Source organism: Nymphaea colorata, chromosome 6 (assembly GCF_008831285.2).
Source record: "Nymphaea colorata isolate Beijing-Zhang1983 chromosome 6, ASM883128v2, whole genome shotgun sequence".
NCBI classification, from domain to species: Eukaryota; Viridiplantae; Streptophyta; class Magnoliopsida; order Nymphaeales; family Nymphaeaceae; genus Nymphaea; species Nymphaea colorata.
Window position 1 is genome coordinate 4,814,349 of NC_045143.1, and position 18,619 is coordinate 4,832,967.

Genomic DNA, 18,619 nt, shown 5'->3' on the forward strand with positions numbered 1-18,619 from the left:
ATACTCTCTCATGCCTTTTTCTAATATTCATATAAAAAATGTTGTTATAAGAACAAGTTGGACCAGAGGAAGAACTCAGCCACAACCTGTTTGGACCGAACATGTAATTTTCTTTTTATGAAAGAAAACGTACTAAATACAATGTGGTAGACTCTAGCTTGTGTTGATATAAGCATCAGATTCTCAGTTCAATCATGTGGTTGCCTGTAAGTAATATGGCTATGCTGTTGGTGTTTGATATCAGGACAGATCAAAGTGGTCAAAAGGAAAATGAAATTTGTTGTTACGTTCATCCTTCATACATTGAACTAACAACTAGAACATACCAAATAAGTTTTCGCTTTCAATGTCTCATTTGTGAAAAGGAGTGTAGGAATTTGCGGGGCTTTAAGCAGACTGCTTGAAGGTAGATCTGTATAAAGTCAAACAGGAGAAGGAAAGAAAGAAGAGCCTGGCTTTTTCTTTTATTGAAGAAGAGAATCCAACTTTGCTAATCAATTACATGTACTAGAAGATCAACCAGATTTAGACAATTATGATCACATTAACTATACATATTAGAAAGAGCCGAAACCTGGCTTTCTCTGTGCCTTTGAAAACCTACGTGAGTTTTTGAGAACCTCTGCAAACTTCAATAGTTCTAACTTTTCTGAGCCAGCTTCACCCTCATGAAGTTGACTACTTTCTTCTTGTAGAGATCGCAGGGATCCCATGTCACTGTCTAACATGTAATCAGTAGCATGGTAGTCGTCCAGAACATCACAGCTCCATTCTGTGGTAATGAAATTCTCCTGCTGAGCAGCCTTATGATCCTTGGTACCTCTTGTTCTTAGATGTCTTGTTCTTGAAATATCTGATAGAGATCTTGACACACTCCGTGAATCCATCGATTGACTCAGTTGCCTACTCTTCTTAGTGATTCTGTCCGTCGTCAAACTGTCAACCCGGCAGGATTTCGAGCGGGCCTCTGAAAAATTAGCCACAGAGCTGAGTTGAGCAGTTGCAGACGGCGAGAAGCTTTCCTGCGAGTGTGTGCTCGTAAGATCATCAAGAAGACTTTTTGAGACACGCAGCCTCTCAGACTTACTGAAAGTGCCAGAGTTTCTGTATACTGAAGTTTTTCTTTCTGGGCTGTGTTTGCCCAGTACCAACCTCTTTAGCTTGTTGAAGAGTTTTCTTTTGCTTGAACTGCTATATGTAGCAGATTGGACTTCAAGAGATGAAGCATCAAATTCATCTGTATCAGTAAGAGTCGATGCTTGCGATGATGAACAAAATTCCAAGTCAAAGTCAGGCGGACAATTTGGAACACCACCGGATCCAGCATACTCAAGTATGAGCTTCTTTGCTTTCTCTTCCGATTTGGGGCTCAAGCTCCTGCTAAGATCCCGAGCAACAGTCTTCCCCGGTGATGTCTGAAAGTTTCTCAGTTCATACCTCAGGCATGCATTTATCCATCTTAGATAAACCAACTCCTCAACATCAGCATATCGATTTGTTTTAAGCCTCTCCAACTCCTCCATCAGGTTCTCGTTTGATTCCTTCAATGTGTCGACATCTTCCAAAGCCTTGCCCACTACCTCGGCCTGCAAAAAAAACAGAGAATGTTAACAAAAGATTAGAGAAATATGAGATCTAGAGATGACAGATTTGGAAGCAAAGTGGCAACCTCATGAACTTTCGAATTTGAAGCAGAAGCTGCCCTTCCTCTAGAATCAAGTTTCGTTGCTAGTTCCAAGTTTTCCTGCCGTAGTTTCTCATTCATCTCTCTCAAAATTGCAGTTTCATTCCCCAAATCTTGCAAATTCTGCAGTTTCGTCTGAATCTCTTCATCTCTTTTGCAGGATTCTTTTTCCAGGGCTTGTAATGTTGAAACCCGTTCTTGAACAGCAACTAGTTGTGCCTTCGCTGACTCGTTTTCAGCCTTCATCTGCTTTCTCAGCAACCTGATCTTTGCTCTAGCAGTTTCCAGTTCTTCTACTGTTCTCGAGTAATTTTGGGCCTGTTCACGGAGCCTCTGATTTTCCGCTTGCAGAGAATCCATCTTCAACTTAAGAAGCTTCAACTCCATTGACTGAGCTTTAAGGTGGTTCTCAAGTTCCCTGACCGCTTTTTCCTGCTCTTTCAGTCCGTAGTACTCCAGCAGCTGCATCTCCAAACTCTTCACCCTCTCTTGAAGAACAAAAGTCTGATTCCTTAGCCCCTTGATCTCAGACTCCATTGCGGTCGCATCATCTCCTGTTTCCTTAACATCGGAGACCACCTCAGTGCTTCCCTCTTTGAGATATGGAATTCCGGAACCTTCGAACTCTTGCAATACCAACTCATTAAATTCAGGCAACAAAAAGTCATCTTCGTTGATATCGCTGCCTTTCGGAGAAGGCTCCAACACAGGATCAACTTTCTGCATGGTCCCAACCTAACGAGAAAGCACAGAAATGAATCAGATTCATGACCAACTTAATGAAATTTATCATAAAGATATGAACAATTTTGATGCCATTAATTCTAAGCAACTAACAGGTACCAAATTAATTATCAGATAGACAACTAATGAGTAAACAGATAATCCAAAAACTGAAACTATGCCCAACAGCAAACACATAGTAACATTTCCAGTGACTTCGTAGATCAAGGCATCAGGAAAGATGATTAAAGAAAGCATACAGGTTCCAAAACCATGGCCTCTGTCTCTGATGGTTTACAATCTCCGCTGGATCCCTCACTACTGTATTTACCTAAATTAGAGGCATGAACAGTTTGAAACAGGCTCAGCACGGCAGAAGAATCTGAAAAACAATGAGACAATATGAATCATAGGCAAAGCAAACGAACCTGAGGACTGAGGGGGACGCCAAGGACGGATCCTGAATCTGAAATGGGTGTACAGAAAACCCGCAACCGACACAGCTAAGGCGACACCCAACTTGAACAGAAGAGGCTTGACCTCATTCGTTTTCTTTAAAACCCCCATCCAACTCTTATTCTGGCTCGCTACCTAACCCCACCAATCCCATCATCTTCGCTGCCAGTGATTACAAAGAAGCAAATCACCAGTAATCAAGTCACCCAACAAGCAAGAACTCGGCGAAATAAATACTGTTGCATCAACCATCGCTGAGCAGGGAGCAGAAATTAAAACTGGCGTCTCAACAAACCAGTATTCGAAAAGGACAGATCATTGTGCACCTCAAAATCTGCAGAACCAATTAATGCAGCTGACACATGGAAGAAACCCTCACTAAGTTGGGCATCTGGACAATTCTTCATGGCGAGACGGCCTTCAAACAGAGCAGAACCATAACAGAGAGAGAGAGAGAGTCAATGAGACAGTGCAAGTGATGATGTAAGTGATGATGGAATCTCTGTTTCAGAGAAGCTGACGAAGTTGGTAGGAAGAAATTGGACGGTTCGCACTGGGAAAAGAGAAAATTAGAGTACCGTGTGTTTCCAAAACAGAGATTTTGGTCGTTGGCCTTGTCTTCACGGAGGAAATAGTAGTGGGGACAATTCTAGGAGTTGGGATTAGTTACGTGCGCCATTAACAAGAGTGATGCTTCAGTGAGGCGTGTCCTGTTTGCATCGGTTCCTCTGGTTGTGGCCCGCCGCCGTGCACGATGTACAGGCCTTGCCTAGGAAGACTTACGGTCACGTCCCCATCGCAGTCACGTTGCCTTTCTCATTTATGATGACGATCCGCGTGAGGAGGTTTCAAAGATGTCACCTAACGGTCTGTTGGGGAAGAGAGATCAGGTTCCATGTACGTTTCTGCAATCTCTTCAGACCTTCTTCTTTGCAAAACTTCAGTCTTAGAATTTGAACTTCGTGTCCGAAACGTAGAAATGCATTTCTGGTAAGTTTATTTAGATGAACAGATGAGATCAACCTACCAAATATCTGAAACTTTAATTTATCAAGCTCTCAATTCTTATTAAATCTTATTTGCACTTAAAACATAATCTGATTCAAGAATCGTTGCATTTACCGATTTTCCTCTTTCAAGGTGGCAAGATCCAAGCAATGAATTGCATATCAACCATGAAAGCTGTAGGAGTAGTGCTGCACACACGCTGAGTCTAACTCAAATTGAGCCAGCTCAAGCTCCACTCGACTCAGACAACTCGAGCTTGAACTCGGCTTGAAGTTGAGTCGAGCTCCATAGAAAACGCTTGAGTAACACTGGACGACACAACATGAGCTCGATTCATTCAACTTGTTCAACTCATTTCTATTAAGCATATCTCACATTTTTAACTCATTTAACTGGTTAAATCATTCAAATTACTTAGTTGCTATTGGTTTATCAATCTGAGTCACACTTAAACGAGTCGAGTTCATACAACTTGAATTTGACTCCTTTAACATTTCTAACATACATTTGAACTCGACTTCAACACTCGAGTCGAGTTTTGATGAGTGAGTTCGGGTCGAGTTCGAGCCGAGCTCTTGTGCAGCCCTCTAAAAAGTTCCAAGTGGCAAAATTCATACCACGAATTAGAGGTGTAGGTGTCCCGTCACATTAATTTTCCCAACGCCATTTACTTGTCCACCAAGAAAGTTTTCAGACATTATTAAGTTTCCATCTTTAGAGGCTACAAGCTAGCAGGCATAGCCAAGGTGCACGTAACTATTATCAAAGGTGAATAGCAGTGTAAATACTCATGCCAGCAAATTTTCGTTTGTATGAGGCTTTCTAAAACAACCCGTACATTTTGTTCCCTTTAAAGTGATACTTCCTTAATGGTTAAGGAGTAAGTTTGGGCATCCGGCCGAGGCAGCCCGACATCTAAAACTTTGGTTTGGGTCCGGCCGAACTCAAAAAACCGGGCCTAGCCGGATTGCATTCAAAACTATTTTAACATAAAATAATACATAAAAATAATTAATAGTAATAATATATAATAATAATAATAATAATAATAAATTAAAAAATCATTATCTGACCCGATCCAGGTTTATTGGGCCCACCAAGGCCGACCCGATAACAAGTTGGGGTGACCCGAATCACATTTTTCCAGGCTTAAGCCTAAGTCGGGCCAAGTACCGGGTACCCAGCGGTGGTCCGGCCTGATGCCAAGGCTTATTAAAGAGTTGTTTCTTTTCTTGAGGCCTAAGGAGAACGTAGAGTTAGTCACGTCAACTCTAACTCAACTCGATTTTACTTGTGAAGCTTGACTCGAGTTCGAGTTACACGAGTTCAACTTGTTTAAACTCGACTCAAACTGGTGCCTTTCCTGTTTCTTAATCTTCAATGGTAATTTTTAATGAATTTTAGTACCTTTCATTTTCACTTTAAAAAAATGTATGAATCATAGACTTTTGTTATGTATTTGGTTGTCTTGAGATAACTTTTGCATGAAGTAAAAATCATCCAATTAATATGAAGTTACCTAGAAAAGGATGGGCAAAGTGAATGAACTAGAAAAAAGTGACTTCAGGTTCCACTTTTCTCTTTTTCCCCGTGTTCTTGATAACTCGTGTTGGCAGTGCGCATTCATGCATCAAACAACATGCTGAAAGTTAACCTGGTGCTACTTGCCGTGTCAAACTCGACCTGTTTTTTTTTTTTTAACTTGGAGGTAATTTTTTGTTTTTACCATGTGCAACTATCTATCAAACACAACCACAAATGGCAGTAAATGAGGATGTACTTGAAGACTTCAAGTTTGAAAAAAATCCAGAATTTAACACTGGATCTTCGCAAGAACTGGCAAAGATTTTTCTATATAAATGAGAGAATTTAACAGCTCTGTGCGAAGTAGGAAGTAAATTAAGATCGAACCACAAAATCTTCCAACCGGTTATGCAAGATAATTAAAAGAAATAATTTTTTTTTTTAATTTCACCTTATCTTTGAGGAGTAATTGTCCTTCATTAAGCACCTCATAAATTTTGGTCCAAAAAGTACGTTTCATTAAAAGGTTGTTTGGCATAAAAGAACAGTGTGAGTGTTTTATGAAGCTATTCTAAATACTGAACTTTTAACACGTCATGTATGAATCTGCTTTAATATTTGAAGTAGATTCATGAAACAATCACAGAGTGTTTTTCATGCCAAACAGCTTCTCAGGAGACTGATTCTCCACTTTCATATGTTCATCTAAGATGAAGTAGGGAAAATTTCGAATCAAAGAACAATTATTTTCACTCAAAGCAGCAACAATTTATCCAAAGAAAACTTGTATTTGACAAAAATTGCCTGCAGCTAAACAAGTAGAAACATGTCTGCGGTCAAGATGGTAGGTCTCTGCGTAGCCTTTGCTCATTCATGTCTCTTAACTTAAGAAGCTGCCTCAGCTGTGACCGTGACTCAGTCATGAAGATGCAGTTAAATATTGCTTTCTTTGGATCTCAATTATCAGCATACATAATTTCAATGCAAAGCTGCTGGAAGGTGGGCACCCCACTTTATTAGTGCAAAAGAATAATATGTACATAAAAAGGGAGAGAAAGTAAAGAATCAAACCAAGACCAGATCAATACACATAGTTCATTTTGTAACAAATGGATAGTAAATGAATTTCAAAATAAGGAAAGCAAATTGTGCCCTTTTTAAATTGCGTCTACCATATTTACCGCATTTTATACCAGAAAAATAGATTGTGAATTTCAAAGGCGGTTGGAAGTAAAAGAATTGCTTACTGTCATAGAGATTCGTGTTGCATAATGGGTCAGACCATGACCATGAGCACTAACGTTGAAGGTTCGAAACACAGTGCCCACCCTCTACATAAGCAAAAGTAGGTCCTTATCTTGAGGATGAAGGAAAGGGGTCACATGGTTGATCAATTATATATCTCTCTCTCTCAACTCAACTATACTTTCATATGTAAAGTTGAAACGAAGGAAATAAAATGCATAATATATCTAAGTCAACACCAAAGACATATATATATATATATATATATATGAATGATACTCGTGAACCAATGAAGCAAACTAGACCGTTGGGTCAGCTAAAGGAAAGATTCTGGCTCTAATTAAGAAAGCTTATTTAAAACTTAAGTTGGTTGATCAAAGTTAGACTTTCTACCCTTGCAACTAAAAATTCATTGCTCGTTTGCATATTTCTTAAAATATGCATGTGTTTCAGAGTTTCAGTTTTTTTTAATCCATCCTCTCTTAGAGTACACTCATCCTTTCCAGCTAATTAACGCTGTCCAACAACTCAAGTTGCCCATAAACTTAAATAAACTTGCAGCACCAGAATGCCGTTCTTACCCTTGCGTACTCGCCCTGATGCCCATCTCCAGTCCATATTTTAGCCATGCATTTAGTGGAAAGATACTACTCAAGCTCTCAGTTACCTCATATATTTGCTTTGTTTGGATGCCTACTTTGGACTTTAGGTATTAAGAATACTATATGAGTGTTTTATGAATCTATCTTAAAATTAGAGTAAATTTATAAAACATGTGAGTAAATGTTATATAAACCTACCTCAATTTTGAGATAGATTCAAGAAACACTATCACGATATAACTAATGTCAAATGGTCACGTAGTATTTTATTTGGTTTTCATTAAAGCCTTATATAGGCAACATTCTCTTTAGCGGTGACGGCAGTCACCGCTAATGTTTGTGGCATAATATTTTACCACCCCTGTCGATTGTACCAGTGAATTCACCGGTATAGTTTTTTGTGAAAACCCTAAACATAAACCAGAAATCTGGAATAACAAAACATTTAAAGAAAATTGGAGACATGATGCACATTGCATATAGATTCAACCAGATTTTGATTTCGCCGGAACATCCATCAACCAATTTATGAAAGTAAAATATAGCTGAGGTATTTATCTTTCGTCTCAAATATTTTTTTTGAAAATTGTCAATGAACGCAGTATTAGTATTGCATGAATCTATTCAAATGTTAGGGCAAATTAATGAAACAATAGATTTCAATATTTCATGAATCTATCACAACTCAATTTTTTAAACAGGTTCATGAAACACCCGCACACAATTACCCCCTTCGATTTTTCCCTCCTACTTTGTATGTTCGAGGTGCAACTTACTAGTTATTCATGGTACCCAACACCTCCTTTAAATCATCACTTTAAAATGAATCCCCCTCTGTTGCAAACAAAATTTAGACACTTATCTGCTTTGTTTAAATATTTATGTAATATTGAGTTTGCAGGATTCTTTGTCGTGAAGAGGGCGCGGCTAAGAGATCAGATCTAGTTTGCAACTTATAAACTTTCATAGATTTCAAACAATAGAGTCGCTTCAATTCAGAAGGTCTCATGCATTAAAAAAGGTCATGTTCTAGTTATCTTGGGTCATAAAGATCAGATCCAATATGGTTGGAACTTTTAGAAAGGACAAAAACATAAATAGTTTTATATATGTAGCGCGGCCACGTTGCACCAGACTGTTCAAGGCCTGCCGGGGTGCGTGTCCATAACATGGCGCGAGGGGTCACGCCCTCCTATCTTCTGCCATAATATACATAAAAAATTGCTCTCACGTGTAAAGGTGGAGACTAAAATATAGTTTGTAACTTTTTTATTTAACTTATATAAAAAATATTGAAAATTTATATTTTTGTTCTTATCAAAATTTTGAAAATATAGTCTCTTCTTGAATTACAGAGAAAAGGTTGTATCATGAGAGGGAAGAGGAGAGCGGATCTTATCCTTCCTTTAGCTTTGCTCAATTTCCTTTTTGTTTCAGGAGTTCACTTTCACAGAGGTCCCTACCTTCTTAGTTGTCTTTTATACATGAGAAGACGTTAGAGGTATTAGGAACACCAAGTAAGTGTTTTATGTATTTATCTCAAAATTGAAGTAGATTTATGAAACGCCTGAACAAATGTTGTATAAACTTATCTCAATTTTAATATAGATTCATCAAACACTAACATGTTTGGTCGTATAGTATTTTATTTGGTTTTCATTAAAGCTCCCATTGTTATATAGGCAACATCCTCTTTAGCGGTGACGCCACCGCCGCTAAAAGTTTACGATGTTTGTGGTATAGCATTTTGTCACCGCCTATCGATTGTACCAGTGAATTCACCGGTATAGTTTTTTGTGAAAACCCTAAACATAGACCAGAATATGGAATAACAATATATTCAACTAAAATTTGAGACATGAGTGGGCATTGCAAATAGATTCAACCAGATTTTGATTCGGCCAGAACATCCATCAACCAATGTATGAAAACAAAATATAGCTGGGGTATTTATCTTTTTTCTCAATTTTTTTTTTGAAAATTGTCAATAAACAGGGTATTAGTATTGCATAAATCTATTTGAAATGTTTGAAACACTAGATTCCAGCACTTCATAAATCCATCATAACTCAATTTTTAAAACAAATTCATGAAACACCCAAACTTTTATATGTTCTTTATATGTTCAAGGTGCATCTTGGTAGACTTATTCATAGCACCCAACTCCCCCTTTAAATCATCACTTTAGAATGAATCCCCCTCTCTTGCAATGAAGGGGAGCATATATCCTACAAAATTTAGATACTTATCTGCTTTGTTTAAATATTCATGTTTGCAGGATTCTTTTGTCGTGAAGAGGACGCGGCTAAGAGATAAGATCTAGTTTGCAACTTATAAACTTTGTTAGATTTTAAATAAATAGAATCGCTTCAATTCAGAAGGTCTCATGCATTAAAGAAAGGTCATGTTCTAGTTATTTTGGGTCATAAAGATCAGGTACAATATGGTTGGAATTTTTAGAAAGGACAAAAAACATAAATAGTTTTATATATGTACCACGGCCACGTTGCACCTGACCGTCAAGGCCTGCCGGGATGGGTGTCCATAACGTGACGCGAGGGGGCACGGCCTCCTATCTTCTGACCTGATATACATAAAAAATTGCCCTTGCGTGTAAAGGCGGAGACTAAAATATCGTTTGTAAATTTTTTATTCAACTTATATATAAAAAAAAATTGATTGTTCTTATCAAAAATTTGAAAATATAGTCTCTTCTTGAATTACAGATAAAAGTTTGTATCTTGAGAGGGAAGAGGAGACTGGATCTTATCCTTCCTTTAGTTTTGTTCGATTTCATTTTTGTTTCAGTAGTTCTTTGGCAGAGGTCTCTACCTTCTTAGTTGTGAACTTTATTTTTCAAGTTTTTCTTTACATGATTCTCACCTTTCTCAAGGTTGGGACACATTAATTTTTATGTGACTTTTAAGTCTATTTCAAAACAAATTCATAGAATAGTAACAAATTATTATTATTGTTAAGCATTTTTATACTTACCAGTGTAGATTTCAAAGCTGTCTCGGAGTATGAAAAATGACTTACTTTTGCCAAACGCCCCCCTTAATTTTAGTTTGAGCATTTTATACTTGTTAGGGTAGGATTCAAATCTAGCTTGGTGTTTGAACAATGGGCTATTAGGCTGCCTTTAAGAAGTCCTATCTTCAATTCTCATGCTTATAACTTTAAGAATGAACAAATTCTAAAAGTAAATACTATTTACTTATTTGCAGTTTAGTTTCTGAAGTCATTCTTGCTTTTACAAATAGGATGGGAGTACAGAATATGTCGAAGCGTAAGGAAAACGCTAATATACTGCAAAATAGAAAAGGAGCGATGGGGACATGGTTTTCCATGACACATTCTCCTCCCCCTCTCTTTGTAACTTTTAGTGATTCTTTTCTTATCATGGCCAATGTCTTTGTCTCCTGGATGAAGGAGATAGTCTCATAAAGCAAGTGTTTTCTTTTTCTATCGGCACTTTTTTTAGTGATCTATGGTACTGTTTTCATTGCTTGCACTTCATCAGATGTTCATGTGGCTATAGTTTGTGGCTGAAGATGGTAGACATGATATATCTATGTGATGCAATATAGTTGTGGCTGAAGATACGTAGACTGAGCGGTATGATATAGTCATGGACTTAACTACATAGTTGTGGCTGAAGATGTTCTTCCCCTCCATTGTTGATCTTGCTCTTCAAACTTCGCAGTCATAATTACCACTAACTTTCAGTTCCTTTTTTTAAAAGTAGCTACTAAGTTAATTCACCTCCATTGTTGATTCCTTTATTTCGTTCCAATTCATGTCTTTAGCATCAGCTGAATTTTTTTTGTTCTCAATTCGTTTGAAAGTAGCTGCTAAGTTAATACTCCTCCGTTGTTGATTCCTTTCTTTCGTTCGAATTCATGTTTTTAGCATCTGCTGGATTATTTTTGTCCTCATGTAATGGCATGCAAGATTATTTTCCAATTTGTTTGCATTTTTTGTTGTTATATTTGATCTGCTCCTGGACTTAAACCTTTGCTTTCATGGTTGCAACTGTTGGTTATTTATATTTATAACTGTTTGTTTCTTTTTCATCCTGTGGGTGTTGATCTTTTGCTGTTGTCACCACAGAAGCAGTCCAGTTTTAGTTTTGACAACGCGCCCCCCACCCAACTTCATCGTCAGACCAAAAGAAAGAACAGAGAAGATGATGAGAAGCAGCGAGCCATGGCCATACGTCGAGTCTTCGCCGCCCGTATCAGACGAGAGATTAGAGTTCGATGCGCACGTGAGCTTCAGGAGAAAGAAGTCGAGCAAGCGGCAGCAGAGGTTCACCAACCTCCTATACGCTGCCTTTGCAAGAGAATGCATCAAGACTTCCCGAGAACATGGAGAGGATGAAGAAGAAGGAGGGGATCAGGAGGTGGGGAAGGTGGTGGCTGCAGTGGAGAGATCGGAGGTCTTCGTGCCCATCTTCTCCAGGTCCTTCGCTGAGTCGTCGCGCTGTTTGATGGAGGTCGAAAAGATGGTGGAGTGCAAGCGGCGGATCCTCCCAATATTTTTCGATGTCGACCCTTCGGACGTCCGACGACAGAGGGGACCCTTCGAGCAGCCTTTCGCCGACCATGAGAAGAGATTTAGCAAGGAGAAGGTGAAGGCATGGAGGGACGCTCTGGGGGAGACCGGGGAGATCTCCGGCCATGATCTCAGGAATGCACCTCAAGGGTAGGTGTTTATGACTTGTTAACTTTTAAAAGTTTTAGATTGTAAAATTTTATATCCTTATAAATTTTTATTTCCAATCCAAATTTATAAAATTTTCTCATTCTTTTGGTATTTAGTGAGCCTTGGTCCTTGTCCATGTCCCATCCTTATAGCTTTTGGTTAAATTTGTTCATATGGATATCACCAGGTATGAAGAAAAGGTCATTCAATTGATTGTTAAGATCATTCTGATTAAAGTGAACAAGACTCCAATAGACGTGGCTAAACACCCGCTCGGAATCAACCCTCGAGTGGATGACCTGATGAAGCTGGTCAACATTTGGGCCAACGATGTCAGGGTAGTAGCAATACAGGGGATGGGAGGAATCGGCAAGACAACTCTTGCCAGGGCCCTATACAACAGAATCTTTTCCAAGTTCGAAGGTAGCAGCTTTGTTTCAAACATCAAGGAGGTATCAAGGCAACCAAATGGTCTCGTTTCTCTGCAAAATCAACTGCTACATGAAGCCCTCAAAGGTAAAGTGCAACCAGTAAGCAACTCAAGCCAGGGGACAAGTGTGATCAAGCAGAGAATTCACAGCAAGAGAGTTCTGGTTGTTCTTGACGATGTTGACCATATAGAACAGCTAAACGCATTGGTACGACCTACTTGGTTGTCTGCAGGAAGCAGAATCATTTTAACAACAAGATATGAGCACGTACTGAACGTGTATGGGCTAAAAGAACATGAGATCTACCGGCCCTCGGAATTGAACCGTGAAGAGTCAATTCAGCTATTTAGTTTTCATGCTTTCGGGAAGGACCAGCCAATTGAAGGTTTTGTAGGTCTGACTGAGAAGGTTGTCTCAGCTACCGGTGGGGTGCCATTGGCTCTAGAAGTGGTTGGTTCCTCATTGTTTGGTAAAAGAAGTGGTCAAGAATGGAATGATACGTTGGAGAAGTTGAAGAAGGTCCCTCCTCTTGATGTTCAGCAGACCTTGAGAATTAGCTATGATGGCCTTGACAACCTTGAGAAAAGTATATTTCTAGACACTGCTTGTTTCCTATCAGGAACGGACAGAGATACTGCAATTCAGATGTGGAAAGGTTGTGGTTTCTTTCCAACCATAGCTATTAAAGTTCTCATGCATAAGTCCCTTTTAAAGATCAGTGAAGACGATAAGCTGGAAATGCATGATCTACTTCGTGATATGGGAAGGCAGATAGTTCAGGAGGAATGCCCTCCAAACCCTGGGAAACGTAGCAGGTTGTGGTTTCAGAAAGATGCCTTGCATGTTTTAAAAGGCCTTAAAGTGAGTGACGATGCTCAGACTTTATTCATGCCAATTTGGTACGTGGCTGATACTTTTCTGTCATCTGATTGATTTTTCATTTGTGATATCACAGGGGACGAGAAATATCGAAGGAATCGCTGTGAATTTCATGGAGGCCAGTGATCAAGATGACCACCACCTGACCACCAAATCTTTTGCAGGTTTATCTAATCTGAGATTGCTTTGTGCTAACTATGCAAACATCATGGGGAAATACTCACATTTGCCTAAGAAACTGAAATGGTTGCAATGGCATGGCTGTCCTTTGGGATCATTTCCATATGACTTCAATCTCATTGACTTGGAAGTGTTAGACTTGTCTCGAAGCAATATCAACGAATTACAGAGCAAGAAGCCGGCAACAAATGTTAGAAGCTTGATTGGGTACTACATAGAGTGTTCCATTTTGAGTGCATATCGACTTCTTACAGGAAAACATAACCATGGTATGCATACTTTTGAAACCTTGAAGGTTCTCAATCTCAGTGGCTGCAATCACTTTGTTACCAGCCCAGACTTATCCAATCTGCTATCCTTGATAAAATTGACATTTGATGACTCTCTTAACTTGATGGAAGTGCATGACTCGATCGGGAATCTTAGGAGCTTGGTCTACTTCAGTATAAGAGGCTGCAAGTCGCTAGAGGCCCTTCCAAACAGTTTTGTTCAACTAAATAGTCTTAAAGTCCTAATCCTCTCTGGCTGCTCCAAGCTCTCCACTTTGCCGGAACAGTTAGGCTGCATGCAATCTCTAATAGAAGTTGCACTCGATGAGACTGCAATCAGAATGATACCTGATTCAATTGGACACCTGACAAGGCTTTCTCGGCTATCTCTAGCTTATTGTGATTCTTTGGTATCCTTGCCTGATTCCACAGGAGAATTGTGCTCTTTGACGGAGTTGATGTTGGATAACAGTGCAGTTCATGGAATACCAGGCTCAGTAGGATCACTGAAGAAGCTCAAAAGGTTAGGTGCAAGCAATTGTTCTAACCTTGCCAGCATACCTGATTCCTTTGGATCAGTAGAAAACCTCGAGATGCTAAGGATCACTGGTTCTGGAAAATTCAACATCTTGCCTCTCTCTTTTGCACAATTGAGGAACCTTTTCTATTTGAACTTGTCCTATTTGGGCATCAGTGAATTGCCTGAGAATTTTGGAAGCCTTAACAAACTAAAGCTTCTCTATCTAAACGGTAATAATAAGCTCGTGATGCTACCATCTACCTTTTGTCAGTTAACCTCCTTGGAAAGAATAGATCTCAAGGAATGTAGCTTGTCAGATGGTGGAATTTCTCTAGATTTCTCAATGTTTTTATCCCTGAAAATACTGAACTTAGATGGAAACAAGTTCTCCTGCCTGCCAACAACACTGAGTTCCCTTCCTCAACTTGAGGAGCTATCCCTACTCACCTGTGCAAAGCTTCAGTCTCTCCCTCCGCTTCCCTCGTCCATAACCAAGCTTGACGCCTATCGTTGCAGTTCCTTGGAAAGAATCCCAAATATCTCAAACTTGAAGAGCTTAAGAGTTCTAGATTTTACAGACTGCAAGAGTCTGGAAGATGTCCCTGGCCTTGAAACATTGACATCTTTAATGTGCTTACAGTTGGTTGGCTGCACCAATCTCAGCAGTAATTTCAAGAAGAGGATTGTTAAGGTACGTTTCCTGAAGAGACCATTTTTCTGAATTGTATATGGAGGGTTTTCTTATTTTTTTTTCGTCCGCTTCAGGAAACGTTTGAACGCTTGGAGAGTTTAAGCATTCCTGGAACTAAATGCCCAAGTTGGTTCAAGCATCAACAATTATGCTGTGAGGTCCAAAAACCTTCTGTGGGTAAGCATGAGATTAAAGGACTTCTTCTGTGGGTTGTTTTCTCCATGATTAAAAGGCCATTCCGTTGTACATTCCACTTGTATTCGAACTTCAGTCTTGTGGTTAATGGTGAAGATGGCTCCTCAACCAACTTCGAAGTAGAAGTTCCAGTGTCCTATTACAGAGACAGCAATATGCTCTTTTACCATTACAGAGACGGCCACCCTTTAATTCGGCTTCTGAAGGAAGGAGGTTCAATCAATATACTGATAACTGAACAATTCTCATTAAACGATTTTCAGATAGTGAAGGGAGGAATACATCCGATTTATAGGCCAACAGAAGGGCAGAAAGATATTGCCAGTGAAGAAGAAGCACTGGTTCCTGAAAAATTGGCTCAGTTTTTCATGTCTCCCTAGAGAGGCGTGTCTCTCTTCTCTCTCTCTCTCTCTCTCCATCAAACTAAACTTTCAAGTGTCGAATAAATCATTTTTTCTTTGTATTATTGTCAATATTTATGGAGATTGTTAGTCCAATCCAATTTTTGATGGTATGAACAATAAATGTTGGTAATTCTTTGTCTTTCATGTCTTTTCATCCCAATGCTTGGAGAAACTGATTGACCTGAGGACAGTTTTGATTTAGATAACATTTATTATACATTGGAAAATTGAGATGTAGTTCAGTAGAACGAAAAGGAAAACTGAAATCTCACCAACAGGTGGTGGGCTGGAAGTGTGTCGAGCTGAACACCCTGAATTAAATCTCACTTTTGTTGAACGAAAAATGAAAAAGAGAAACAAAATCTCAAAATGCATGTGTTCACTATTTAGATCTCTGGAAGTTAATCACCATCACGTAATGTCACTAATGGTTGGATATAATCCGACAATTCTATTGAGATATGGATCCAAAGAGTCAGATTCAAGTGAGAAATTGATATCCACTTAGCAATCAGAGGCAGATATGCTGTAGGATTTTCCTTACTGGTGGGATTATCTGATTTTCATGGGCATTCAAATCCAAGTACCATGTGCGCAAAATTTGATATGGCCTTGTATCTTTTAAATCCATATAACATATCAGTTAAATTCAACAATTTATTACTCGGATAGATAATAGGTACATTAGTTTGGATATCAGAATCATAGTCAAGATCAAAATCTAACCAACCAGATATGTTTATGTCTGATCTAAGTCTGACCCACTTCCACCTCTTGAAATTTAAATGCAAAAAGCCAAAGACTAAGCACAGGGACACTTTTCAACAGGCATTTTTGGGCAAGTTCTGCCTTGTCTTGGCCCATTTACCTTTCTTTTGGTGCTGTGAAAAGCCACTAAATCTCATGTGTCTTCCACTTACCCCGCCTTTATCATTCATGTTCTTGGCACTTTCACCAGGAGAATTTGATGTACCTCTTCTTGTAAGCATGATAATTGATAAGGCGGGTCCAGTCTGAAAACCATGAAAAAGAGTCAGTGGATCAATCTGAGCCTCTGTGCTCGTTTGGATCTATCTGCTTGTTGCGGAACTGAAATGTGTTGGATTTGGATCAGCCAAATACATGGAACATTGGAATACGAATCTCTCATCGAACAGCAACCAAAGTTTAACTTGAATCCGATCGCTTTGCAATTCGCAATTCTACGCTAGTTTTGAAGGTTGCATTTGATAGTCTCGGATCTAAAATTCGAAGTCATTTCAAAGTGTTTTGGAGGCAAAACAGGGCAACAAAATGGAACACTCTTCACATCTTCTTCCATTTTACATGTGATCGTCCTTACTTGAATAGTGATGTAAAAGTTAAAGCTGATTTTTTTTTTCTAAGAAAACCGAGTGGTCACTCTCAAAGTAGGGCACCTGGCTGCAGTAGAACAATCTCTTTAGTCTGTAGTTCCTTCCTTAATGGTGTAAAACTTTGAGGTGAAGAAAGTCTCCTGATTTTTCTTTTTCTCCTCGCTACTTTTACACGTGCTCGGAATCTTTGCTGTTCTTTTCTTGGAAGCCTTACCAGTCCACCGGTTAGTGAAGATTTTTTTTAGGGGCGGGTCAAATGGTTCAATGAACTTATTTGAGTAGGGCTGAATTAAAGCTGAATCCAAAAAATACACTACGCAACTAAAATTTTTTAATTTTTTTAATGTATTTTTTTTTTTTGCAATTACCCTGGGTGGGGCCACGGCCTAGGCGGGCTCCCCCTCCCTCCGCCCCTGACTGGCACAATGGTTGAGTGAGTGTTGATAGGCAGTCAGTTTCCAGTTTCAAACTCTTGTAACGTCAACTCATTATACTGTTAAAAAAAATTATACCAATATACAAGTTAAAACATGATCGAAAAACCAAAACTAGTGATTGAGATAAGAATGAAGACTTCAACCATGACTCAAACAATCTCACTCACCTGAAATTAGAATAAAATATAGAAAAGAATTTATTGTCCGAGTTAAAGTTTGGTGCAGTTCGGCCCAAAGCACGACATCATTTTTATAAAGCAAGAGAATTCCCATGTGCCAACGCTGGCGGTCCGACCTTACCCCTTTAATTAACTTAATTAATCAAAATCAAGGGAAGTGGTGGTCTGGTTCGTGCCCAAGTTGGTTGGGTCATGACAACGAGGTGGCTAGGAGCCAATGTGGCTTATACACGTGAGGGAAGACTTTGGCGACAGACAACATGCAAGTGCCGCCAATGTTTGTTGTTTTACTTTACTCCCATCCATGAGCTCTCTCTTTCAATGAACCTTCCACGTGAACATAAAATATGCCCAACAACAACCCACCACTATATTATATATATATATATAGTGCCTCCTCTATGTGTCATGTATATGCGTCTTTTCTTGTTTAAGCTAATTGTACTGATACATGTAAAATATATAAAAATCCAAAAATGAAAAAAAATGCTGAAAATTTGGTATGTATATTGAATTTTACGAAATAATTAAAACTTAAACATGTAAAGTATGTTTCTTGGAATATTAATTTATTAGAGGTTTATCTAATAGTGGGTGTTTATATATATATATATATATATATATATATATATATATATAATGGTGACTCGAACTGTTCAGAGTCACCTAGCCATGTAATGAAGATCATTCGAGAGAAAAACGCAAAGAAAAAAAGATAAAACTAATATTATACGACAAAAATACTATCATTTTTTTCTCTTTATTTTTCTCTTAACCGTCTATCATTAGACAAATTAGAGTCACTATATATATAAAAGCTACCAAATGTTGTCGGATGACAAAATATTTAACAACTTTTGCTAAAATCAATATGCCACGGGAGCATTTGACAATAGTTTATTATTTAGCAGCGGTCGTACTTTTGACGATGCTTTATAATGTTTTTAACAACGAAATATAAATATTTAGCCATCCGGCAATCCAACAGGCTCAACTTGTAAACTTTAATATGATTTTTCCTCAAAGAAAGAAGGAGGGCAGAAGCCAGAAAGAAGTTAGAACTTCAAAAAACTATTTCTGTGTATAATGCCTAACGAATTTTGTACTGTCGAAAACTACATATATGTGGG

General features: G+C 38.7%; 2 protein-coding genes across 10 annotated transcripts; one reads left to right on the forward strand and one right to left on the reverse strand.

The window, feature by feature from the left end:
• Window positions 1-436: 436 nt before the first annotated feature.
• On the reverse strand, window positions 437-3,752 carry LOC116256816 (protein CHUP1, chloroplastic-like). Of its 5 annotated transcripts, XM_031633311.2 has the most exons (6): window positions 3,442-3,752; window positions 3,190-3,281; window positions 2,836-3,025; window positions 2,668-2,738; window positions 1,670-2,419; window positions 437-1,586 (listed from the first exon to the last, which is right to left on the reverse strand). In XM_031633311.2, exons 3-6 carry the CDS (start codon window positions 2,972-2,974, stop codon window positions 558-560), a joined length of 1,989 nt encoding a protein of 662 aa, XP_031489171.1. In that variant the 5' UTR covers window positions 2,975-3,025; window positions 3,190-3,281; window positions 3,442-3,752; the 3' UTR covers window positions 437-557. The 5 variants fall into 5 exon arrangements, with proteins under 5 accessions (XP_031489171.1, XP_031489170.1, XP_031489169.1 ...); XM_031633310.2 differs by having other exon boundaries at window positions 3,190-3,752; XM_031633309.2 differs by having other exon boundaries at window positions 2,836-3,281; window positions 3,442-3,751.
• Window positions 3,753-10,641: 6,889 nt separating this feature from the next.
• LOC116256852 (disease resistance protein RPV1-like) lies at window positions 10,642-15,628 on the forward strand. 5 transcript variants are annotated; one of them, XM_031633370.2, is made up of 5 exons: window positions 10,642-10,735; window positions 11,356-11,949; window positions 12,137-13,241; window positions 13,336-14,919; window positions 14,994-15,628. In XM_031633370.2, exons 2-5 carry the CDS (start codon window positions 11,432-11,434, stop codon window positions 15,492-15,494), a joined length of 3,708 nt encoding a protein of 1,235 aa, XP_031489230.1. In that variant the 5' UTR covers window positions 10,642-10,735; window positions 11,356-11,431; the 3' UTR covers window positions 15,495-15,628. The 5 variants fall into 5 exon arrangements, with proteins under 5 accessions (XP_031489230.1, XP_031489228.1, XP_031489227.1 ...); XM_031633368.2 differs by lacking the exon at window positions 10,642-10,735 and adding an exon at window positions 10,753-10,860; XM_031633367.2 differs by lacking the exon at window positions 10,642-10,735 and adding an exon at window positions 10,867-11,100.
• The last annotated feature ends 2,991 nt before the right edge of the window (window positions 15,629-18,619 follow it).